Genomic DNA, 11,261 nt, shown 5'->3' on the forward strand with positions numbered 1-11,261 from the left:
TTGTATTTTCTGTGGCTGGGATTCCTGATCAGAATGTTAGACAGTCTTGTTCTACAGTAGCCACAGGGTCAGCCTAGGAACATCCTACTTCAAATGCCCTCTTGCTATAGCAGTGGTTCCCAACCTTGGGTTTCCAGATGTTCTTGGACTAAAACTCCCAGAAGCCTTCACCACGAGCTGTGCTGGCCAGGATTTCTGGGGGTTGGAGTCCAAGAACATCTAGAGATCCAAGGTTTGGAACCAATGTACTATATAGCCAATGGGACAGTGTCATTGTGAAGATAAAATGAGGTAGAGGGAAGAACCATAGTTATGAACTGGAGCTCTTAGGAAGAAAGAGGGAGATAAGCATACATCTGCTCTTCTTGGGATTTAACAGAGTCTTCTCTTGCTGTGCCTCTATATCTAAGGAAGCACAAGACAACATGGTATCTGACAGACATTTTGGACGACTCCCAAAATTCCTTTTTATGCTGTCTGAAACTTACAAACTTGCTCTAGGTCAAGTGTGTGTTTGTGTGTGATGTGCCATCAAGCCTTATCTGATGTCGAGTAACCCTAAAAATATGTGTACAATCGTAGTTTTATCAGTATCATCCCAACGCCCATGACTTTCCATGGCTAAGCAGGGCTTCGAAACAAGGTCTCCTAAGACCCAGTCTGTCACTGAATCCACTACACCACGCCTAGGTCAACTAGTTCTGCTTCAAGCTGGCATCCAGAATAGGATGGAAGGGTGTGAGCCTATTAACATTTCATTCATCCATTCTTTTACATCTGGAGTAAGAGATGGTTGTGTTGGTGAGACAAGCATGACTAGATGGTTGAATGCTTATGCTTGCTTCTTTAAGAGGTGGGGCTTATGGTGGCATCACAACGGCTGCTGTGTCTCTGCTAGAAAGTTGCAGATCCAAAGCTAATCCATTTGAAGAAGATAATAGAAGCTGGTGAGAGGCTGCTCAGGGCTGATCCTCTTCCAGATTATTACACCTGCAAAGCAATGGGGAACAGCCCTTGGAATCATAAATGTGTTTCGTCACCATGGCACTTGTGCAAATTAAGAATAAAGGATCGATTGGCTCAGTTCGTTTGTTGCAATTGAATTTGTTTATCTTGAATGGGTGGGGGACCTGGATGGGAAATGTTCAACCTCTGGCAAGTTTCCTCACTTCCAGAGAGGAGCAACACAAAGAGTGTCATGTAAAAAAAACCTCATGAAGTTTATTTGTGCAAACTCTGTGCAAAATTGATTCCCTTTCCTTTAGAGAAGCAGAATGCATTTGCATGCATGCATATACACAGAGCAAACGATGAACAACTGGTTGGTTACTTAAATATATAGGCAACCTTTTCTGATATTTCTAATCCTTAGAAATCCATGCAGCAAAGTCATTTTACATTTGCAGCATTAGTTCTATTAACTGTGCCATTTTGTTTAGTTTGTGCCAAGAAGCAAACATTCCCCCCCCCCTTCTTCTTCTATAGTCCAGAGCAACACAAATTATCTCGCCTTGGCATAATTCTGCTCCAGCACATCCTCATGTGGGAAGATCAAGCAAACAAGGTTTCAATATCTCTTATGAAAATACAACTGTGTGATCACAAGAAAAAAAACAATGGCCTTCATAACAAAGCCAGTACAGTATAGAAACCACGGTGCTCAACAATTGCAGTGTCCACCCTATACAGTCAGAGCAGTGCGATTCCACTCTTAACTGTCAAGGTTTGACCCTGTGGAATCCTGCATTCTGTAGTTTTTCCTCACTGGGATTCCACAGGACAAATAATGGCAGTTAAAGTAAAACCAGTGTACTATATAACTGTGTGGTGTAGATACATGTTGGCTGAAATCCTGTTGCCTAGTGTAGTAAGTTGCAACTACAGTAGGCCTACTAAATCAGCTGGAATTTGGTGAGTCAACTGCTCCGTAAGTTCAGTTAATTCAATAGGCCTACTCTAGCTGTGACTTACTATGCTAACCAGCAGTATTTCAGCCAAAAAGACTTGGCAAACTAGATTCTAGTCCTCACTTAACCATGACGTTCGCTGTGTGACCTTAAGCCAGACTCTCTCACTCAGCCTGAACTACCTCACATGGTTATTATAAGAATAAAGTAAGGAGAAAAAGACCCACATGCATTTTCCTGAGCAAACAGGAGAAAAGAAAAACAGGATATAAGTGTAATTAATAAATACAAATCATAAATTACATTCAAGGACATTTTGTAAGGAACTGAGGCCAAGTTCCTTTAACAAGGTACCTACTTACTTAGAGAAGTAGTTTAAGAACAGACAAACCATGTACTTCTTTTCAAAAGATCAGGTATGGCAGGAAACAGAAGTCTGTATTTTCAAAATTTATTTTCAGTTTTTAACAGTGACACTGATTACATACAAGTCCCGTTGCTTAGAATATGATTTGTCACTAGCTGCCTAATGTTCAAGGGGGTCTTTCATTTCCCAGATTTTCCCAAAGGAAATAAGTTACAGCGGTTAAGCATCTGGAGCTACTACAGACTTCATGTGTAACAGTGACCTGTAAAAAGAAACTTTGGAAATAAAAGACAGAAGCTGGAGTGCATGTCCTCCGACCACAGCTGTAGTATAGCTGAAGAGAAATCTCTTTTTAAATAGGAGTTCGCTTGATCATATATAACCAGAATCTCAAAATACTGCTTTTAAAAATAATCTCTAAAAACAAAATTTATGTTATGTTGAACTTCAGTCCGAGCTGTGATCCACCAAGTACAAAATGAAGTCAAATTGTTCAACCAATATTATGGGGAATGGTGAAAGGACACACAAAGAAGTATGGATGTTTTGGAATGTCTACATTGGAAACTGAAGAAATATTCGAACCTGTTTTCACTTTGATAGCTCTTTAAAAATCCCCAATATCCTTTGGGGAAAGTCTGGAAGTTGAACTAGTTTCATACTGGATTCAAGTATGTGGTGCAGACACACCCTTAAACAGAAACAAAGATAGCATAACTTATACACTTGGAGAAGTGGGGGGGGGGGAGAGAGAGCTTTTCTACAGTCTAGCTACATTTGCTACATATCCTTCTAGTGTCTGCTTTTCCTGTCACAGCACTGAGCTTCATTACATTTTATTTTCAAATAATATACAATCAGAGTTTGCCAGCCAGCAGCTAACTCCAAACAAACAAACAAAAACTGCTGAAGAAAATAATAATTAACCCCCTTCCCATGATAAATAGGCAAAAAAAAAAAAAAGATAGCAGCCCATTTCACTCCATCATGAGCATCTTTCTTCAGGAAGAAAGCTGAAGTTCCTAAATTTGTTCAGTGAAATTTCAGTAGAGTAGGTTCTCTTCTCCTCGCTGACATAGGAAAGTCAAAGTTGGAATGCCAATGGTTGAAGAGAAATTTTACTTTAGCATCCAGCACTCAAGTACACAAGTAGCAGCAGGTTTTTAACACATCAAAGGAACAGCAGGGCGAAAATAAGAAGTGTTGGTAGCGGAGAGCCTCGGCCAAGTGTTTCAAAATTATGCAAAGCAGATTCAGATCTTCAGATGAGTTTCCTCCTTATGATCTTTGATCAATCACTCGTCACAGACCTGTGGTCTAATCTGATGATCTGTCAGGTGTTAAGAAGTCTTGTCTGTTTATTCTTGAGTAAACTTGCACTTCTTCCTTTGTACAAAGTCCTAACATGTCTTAACCAGCTGCACAGTGCTCATAACTTAAAATGTCACTTCATTTAAAGGGCGGGGCAGGGAAGAAGAGAAAGGAAAATAAATAAATGGCCTCAATCATGGCCATCAATAATAAGAATCCATGTCAAATAAAAAAACCAGCAGCATGGGCAGGAAGCTAGACATTTATTAAACCCTTCCCAGTAGCGTCGACCTAAAGAGAAATGAAAAAAGAGAATGGAGGAGAAAATGAGAACACAAATAAAGTACTTCTGAAGTCAAATTGTTCAACTAAATACACTGGAGAAAGCTGGCATTTCATGCCCTTTTGAAACCAGCATCAAAAGCTTCTTGACCTTGCAAACGCCACAGATTGACAGCACCACCTAAATGTTCCACCTCTCTCTTAAACATGCACAGAAAAAAGCTTAGAAAAGTTACTGCTCCATCAACAAACCCCAGAATCTCGCACCCAACGTATCTACTTTATGGCTGCCCATGTTTGTCAGAGGGATTTGGGGACCTGTCATCCAGAAAAGTTATTTCCCCACCTCCACCAGCTGCGAACAGCCTCTCCCACTCTGCTTTTCCTCCAGTTTCTGTAAATCAAAACCAGAATCCCACTGCCTCTGGCAGTATTCCTGTGCCCGGTTTAAAGAAAAAGCAAAATCACTGAGGAGCCTTTTCAAGAATTCTCTTTTAGCATGGCTGAGAAAAACTGTGTCCAGTTACCTCAGGTTTGTGTGTGTTCTGTACCATCAAATTGGAACTGACTTATAGTGACTCTAATCGGGCTTTCAAGGTAAGTGAGAAATTTGAGGATTGGTTTTACCAGTTCTACTCCCCCAATCGGTTTCCATGGCTGAGCGGGGATTTGAACCCAGGCCTCCTTGAGTCCTAGTCCATCACTCTACCCACTACACCACAGTGGGTATGAGGTAGGTGTGGGTTTTCTTTGAAAGAGAAGTGCCCGATCTCTCTTGAGGAAGTGTGGTGGGGGGGGCACAAGGACAAATAACAAAGAGGAACTGGTACATCCACAAAAATTATAAGGCAAAAAGAGCCTATGGTCCCAGAATGTCAATATTATAGTATGCACTTTATTCCAAATTAAAAACCTAATTTAGCTGTATTTAGAAACACCATTTGTTTATTAGGTCTGAGTCCAGTTTACTCATTCAAAAGGAGCTGGACTCAGATCTAATAAACAAAAAAAGTCTCTTTAAATATAGCTAACAAAAGTGCAATATTCACACCCTTGAAGAAAGCCTTAAAAGGCCAAAACGTGTCGGGCTTTTCATTTGGAATGAAGTGCACAATATAATTTTTACATCCTGAGAACTTAATCTCTTCCTGCTTTACAGTAGGGGAACCCAAGAGAAAATAAGTCTTCTTTCTTTCTTTCTTTCTTTCTTTCTTTCTTTCTTTCTTTCTTTCTTTCTTTCTTTCTTTCTTTCTTTCTCTCTTTCTCTCTTTCTTTCTTTCTTTCTTTCTCTCTTTCTTTTTCTTTCTTTCTTTCTTTTTCTTTCTTTCTTTCTTTCTTTCTTTCTTTCTCTCTCTCTCTCTCTCTCTCTCTCTCTTTCCTTCCTTCCTTCCTTCCTTCCTTCCTTCCTTCCTTCCTTCCTTCCTTCCTTCCTTCCTTCCTTCCTTCCTTCCTTCCTTCCTTCCTTCCTTCCTTCCCTCCCTCCCTCCCTCCCTCCCTCTTTCTTTCTTTCTCCCACCCCTTTGTGAATCTGCAAATCCAACCATTTTAAAAATGATGGAGAGTGAAGGATCATTCTGAATAGGTTCAAGTGATCACATCACCTGAACTTGCATTAGTTCAGGCGGCGGATCTGATGTAAAAAAAAAAAGAAGAAGAAGAAGTCCTTGCAATACAGTGGACCCTCGACTTACAGACAGCTCAACTTACAGACTTTTCGAGTTACAGACTTCACTGGCTGCAAAATTTAGATTCAACTTGCAGCCGGAGAATCGACTTACAGACCAGAAAAAAACCAAAATGGAACAAAAATAGAATAAAAACTGCTGGTTATGGGATTAATCGGTTTTCAATGCATTGTAGGTCAATGGAGATTCGACCTACAGACTATTCGACTTGCAGCCACCATTCCAATACGGATTATTTCCTTAAGTAGAGGGTCCACTGTAGAGGCAAACGTTACAAATGGGGATGGGGGAGAGACTCCGGGCTGATTCACATTTGCTTTTATGTCATGTGATCATTGGGAGAAAAAAAATCACCTCATCTAATCCTGTGACATTTCCCTCATTTTTTGCCAGTGAGGCCATGCCTTCATTAGGGATTCATACTCCCACCCACTTATAACACTGAGCTATCTATCCAACCTGGCACGACAAAAATATGCACTTAGATATTGATAAGAAAGACTAAGATTCCTAAGACTTTGAAAACGGTTGGCGAGAGAGAGAGAGAGAGAGAAAAGAAAGATGAAGCATCTTGTAATAATTCTTCTGAAAAGCCCAGAAGTCATGACGATTTCTTTTTACTATTCACATTGTGTGTTCATTTATTGAGGCATGCATTGATGCATCTCATGCCAGAGAGTCTGCAGTGTGCTGATTTACTGATAGGAACGTCCTCTAACACTGACCTCAGCATCTTCCATCTGTCCTTTTCAATGTGGTTTTCAGGGCCTTCGCTCTCGTAGGAAGCCAAATAAAGTGCTGCAATCAAAGAAACCAAGTGTTAACCATGAACTCACTCCAGAGGACCGGCATGACCTTCCTCGTCATAGGGAGAGTAATCTGATGTGCATCAGAGTGTACAGGAATCAGACCTTGAGGGTGGAAAAACCTAATCCCCTTAGAAGCTTGCAAAATATTCAGAGAGCAAAGACAGACACAAAATGTTGGAATTTCCCATAAGCAGATATACCCGTATTTTTCGCACCATAAGACGCACTTTTCCCCCACAAAACGGGGGTGGAAAGTCTGTGCGTCTTATGGAGCGAAGAAAACAGATTATATTTTCCTGTTTTCTTCTCCTAAAAAATTGGTGCGTCTTATGGAAAGGTGCGTCTTATGGAGCGAAAAATACGGTATTTCTCATAGGATGCTTTCCACAGAGGAGAGCAGGCCGTTTTCATCCTCCTTCCCTTCCGGAAACTAAAAAACAATGCTGGGTGTTTGGGGAAACCTCTCCGAACTCTGGACTCTCTCCAGGTTGGGAGATGTTTTTGGCAGCTGCACAGGAAAGCTCTAAAGGGAACTTTTTCACTTGTGGTGGAATTCCTCCACAAGTGAAAAAACCTCTTCCATCAGAAGAAAGAGCATGCTGGATCAACCCCAGACTTTAATCACAATTGTCTTGGTTTTCGCTTCCTGCTGTTTGGTTAGCATTTACACCAAAGGATTTTTGAGTTAAAGGGGTTAAATACTGAATAGTCTTGCAGCCTCTCATGATTTTTACTTGATATAAAAGCTTTCATTGGTGGGTGCCCTTAACTAACAAATTAATTTGTTCAGACTCACTAGAAGAAGGGGGTGATTATTTCGATATAAATAATTACGTTTGATCAGTTATTTCCAAGCTCTGTTGTGGAAGGCTGCACAATTCATCAGATGCAAACAGAAGGCCGCCAGAAAAAAAACACGTCAGATGAAACCCAATTGTCATTAAGGGCCTAGAAGACATTTTTTTTCTTTTTGCTGTGACTAATATATCTATCCCACCCACCCCCAGTATTAAAACATTTATATCCTATATTAACATTTCAGATGGGACCTTCATGGCAGCCAAGAACTCTCAGGTGAAATGTAATGCCTAGATAAAACGTTCCCGAGCACCAGTTATTTTAAAACTGGCCCTGTTTTAGGGGTGAATTGTTGACCACCTTGGGAGCTATTATGAGTAAGAAATAGTCTGTAAATGACATAATGATTTCTCCACATTCAAGCAGAGAGACCAGCTCAACCCTTGTGTTCTGGATAAGCATTCTAGCAAGTCAAACATCTGGTTAGCCTCTGATTTTTATTCTCATTTATATCCTGCGCTTTCTATCTCAAAAGAAGCATTCAGTGCCACTTACATCACACAAAGGAACAGTGCAAAACAATGTAACTCATCAGAGAGATGCACAGTCTGAATGATAAGTACAGTGGTGCCCCGCATAGCAACGTTAATCTGTTCCGGATTAATCTTCGCTATCCAGAAACATTGCAATGCGGGGGGAAAATCCCATAGAAATGCATTGAACTTCAGTTAATGCGTTCCTATGGGGCGAAAACTCACCGTTATGTGAAGATCCTCCATAGCGCCGCCTCGGTAAGCGAGGAAATCGCGCGAAAATGGTTGCGTCAGCCATTTTGGGCACCCAGTGGCCATTTTGGAACCGCCGATCAGCTGTTCCACAAACATCGCAATGCAAAGATCGGTAAGCGAAACGCTTACCGATCATCGCAATGCGATGTTTAGGCTATTAAAACATCGCAATGCGATCACATTAGTGATCCCAAAAAATATATCGCTATGCGGATTTGTCGTTAAACAGTGTGCTCGTTATGCGAGGCACCACTGTACTGAGGAAGTTCTCTCCCTGTCGTATCTGTATAGATGTCTCAGTCTGGGAAGATCCTGTATTTCACACTGTGCTTTCGGTGGCTTTTCTCTTTTCAAGTGTCACTTGCACATTTATTGATTTGTACATGCAAAGCTGCACACCAGGTACATGTAACCCTGTCTACTCAGGACTGGTGTCGTAGAGAGGTCATGGGCACTAGCCAATTGGCACTGTTCATTGCTGGCTTAGCTGCCAGCCTGCCGAACTCTGGGTCCTTCTCTCCATTTGTGAGAGGGTGTACTGGAGAGGAAAATGTGTGGATTGTGATGAAGGTGCTTCTAAACCAGCCCACAGGTCTATAAAATTTTGATTCTAAAAGTATGACGTATGACTGCCAGAGCTTGGGGCTCTCTTACCATCCTCACTGAAGACTGGGACAGTGACCAGGTATTGAAGGATTTTCCGGTCCCTCTCAAAAGGGCACTCCACTTGTTTCCATGTCATGAATTCACTCACTTGTTTAGCCAGTTCCCAAAATTTCTGTAATTAAAAAAATGGAGGATACGAAAGAGAAAGCATTTTAACAAAAACAAAGGCAAGCAAGACGACTACTGTAACACACTCTATGTGCGGCTAGAGTGTGAACAGATGCTGCAATAAATATAGTATGGAGCAGCTAAATTGCTAATAGGAAGACTTTCCAGAACCCACATGATACCGGTTCTGAGGTATTTTGCACTGCCTGCCAATATGCTTCCCATTTGAGTTCAAGCGGTCAATGATGATTAATAAGGCCCCAAATGGCTTGGGACCTAGGTTTCTGAAGGAGCACTTCTCTCTCTATAAACCTGCCTGATCACTAAGATCCACTGAGGAGGCTCTCCTCCATGTCCCACTAATGAGAACGCTTTGTTTTGTGGAAACATGGGGAAGTGCTTTCTCAGATGTAGCACCTCAACTATGGCAGGCCCTCCCCTTGGAGGTTTTGTTTCACTTTGATCCTACAGAGTTGAGACTGGGTTTTACTTGCAATTGTGACTGAGCAAGCATGCCGCTCTAAGGAAATAGCCTCAGCAAAAAATAACAGCTTTTCGATACAAAATTTGGTCCTCAGAACCTTTCTCCAGCATATTCCTTTCAATATGGAACCAGTAGTAGTGCTGGGCAAGGACTCAGGCAACCTGGGTTTAACTCCCTGCTCAGCTGTGGAAGCCCACGGGAGGGCGGCCCTGGTAAAACCACCCCTTTAGCAGCTCATATACCTTGGAAATCCTATGAGGCTGACAATATGTTGGGATCAAGTGAATGGCATATACAGTCATTAGGAAGGGAGGAAAACTGAGACAAAAGTAAGAGAACATAGGAGGGAAAGAGTGAAGGAGAGAAAGATTCTGACTACAGGAAAGCAGGGGATTCTGGGCATTGGAGTTGAAAATCAAAAATCTATACACCACTAATTCTGACCTTGCCCACTTCTTGGCCCATAAACTCAGACATTACAAACTAGAAGTCAAACACACACACACACACGCACACACACACACACACACACACGAACCCAAGCCAGGGCAAGAGTTCTCTCCCAAAACAGTGCTGCCCACACATGCAGCCTCGCTGACAGGCTATTACAGGCGACACCAAGCAATAAGGTCTGCGCCCCAAGGTTTCTTTGTCTTGTTTGCCCCTAGTGTTAAGAGACTGGGCCATGACCCCATGGGCAAGCCTTTCTCCTTGCATTGCAATGACCAGAGCCGGACAGTTCAAGCCAGCCGGACGTTGCGAGCATGCTCTACTTACTTCGAAATTGATGTGGCCGTTGGGCAGGCGGTTGGCGCAGCCCTCGTTGAGAAAGTAAATGTCCTTGATGAGCAGGCTGAAGAAAGGGATGACGATCTAAAGGAGGAAAGGAAAACAGGATTCTAAGCCCAGCCACTCATATGGAAATGTGGTTGCAGGATGGGCATGGGATCTTCAAATCAATTAAAATTTTGAAAAAATCAGGAAAATAAAGATCGTAAATGCAGAAGACGTGGGCGAATTCAGAGGGTCGAAGGGCATTTCCCCTTCCCTGGGATCTTCATAGGGTGCACCCGGTCCCCTCCGGTGGGTGCCCACTTGAAGGCAATGATCCTGCTTCTCTGTCGTGCCTCCTTCAGGCATTGCCTCCAAGTAGGCACCCACTGGAGGGGACCGGGTACCAAACAATGGAACAGCTGTGTGGCCGTTGGTTGAACTGGCATGAACCACATGCTGTGCATGCTACATTTCACCTTACTCCTAATTACATAGGTTTGACCTATGCTTTTGATTTATTTTTTTATTTTTTTTGTGAAAATATCTAGACAGGTAATAATTATGCTGACTTTGATTTGGCCCCCGTCCCATGGCCAGGAGGACACCCATTGCTGGAAAGTGATCGCCAAGATCCTTCCTGAATTTTTTTGCCCCTTTTTGGAAAAAAAGAGGGGGATTTTGACCTAAATATATATGTAATTTTCTCCCCTACCAAAGTTTAAAAAATGAGTTTTTAGAGTTTTAGCTGAATACCAACGACAGAAAAAAAAAATTGGGCTAAGGAGCAGCCTGCTAGGATTTGGCGCCTGATTCTGCAACCTTGCTAGAAACTAGGAATGCTCAATTTCAGTGGGATGAAGGGACCTTTTTCGAATTTGGCAGCAACCCAAGTGCTGTGGTTCTAAGGAGGCTGGGACTACAGAGGTAAATAGCCAAAGACAACAATATACATGTTGATTTTTTAAAAAAAAGTTAATGCAGTGGTAATGTCCTCTAAAGCAGTGGTCTCCAACTTTTTTGACACCACAAACCAGTTGGGGGGAGGGGCACCACCCACGCTCACACGCATGCGCAGTGCTCACACACGCGGGCACTCACGCGCATGTGTGAAGGGCCAGGGGCACTTGCACGGCATGCACATGCATGAAGGGGTGGGGGCTCTCTCTCACACATGCATGAAGGGGCAGGGGATGCTCACAGGTGGCACATGCACTCATGCGCATGCGCAAAGGGGCTGTGTGGGTGTGTGCGGGAGTGCATGTGGGGTGGGGCAGAAGATCTG

General features: G+C 42.5%; 1 protein-coding gene across 4 annotated transcripts in view; it reads right to left on the minus strand.

Annotated features, from left to right (window-relative positions):
* Positions 1-2,344: 2,344 nt before the first annotated feature.
* The window catches only part of RASGEF1B (RasGEF domain family member 1B), a 228,488-nt gene continuing 219,571 nt past the window's right edge, over positions 2,345-11,261 (minus strand). For all 4 annotated transcript variants that reach the window (XM_020803180.3, XM_020803181.3, XM_020803182.3 and 1 more), the window contains 4 exons: positions 9,983-10,078; positions 8,602-8,725; positions 6,278-6,350; positions 2,345-3,876 (listed from right to left, as the gene is read on the minus strand). In XM_020803180.3, coding sequence (XP_020658839.1) covers positions 3,852-3,876; positions 6,278-6,350; positions 8,602-8,725; positions 9,983-10,078 — 318 coding nt within the window. In that variant the 3' untranslated portion in view covers positions 2,345-3,851. The remainder of the gene's footprint in view (positions 3,877-6,277; positions 6,351-8,601; positions 8,726-9,982; positions 10,079-11,261) is intronic.

The sequence above is a fragment of the Pogona vitticeps genome, chromosome 5, assembly GCF_051106095.1.
Source record: "Pogona vitticeps strain Pit_001003342236 chromosome 5, PviZW2.1, whole genome shotgun sequence".
Taxonomy (NCBI): Eukaryota; Metazoa; Chordata; class Lepidosauria; order Squamata; family Agamidae; genus Pogona; species Pogona vitticeps.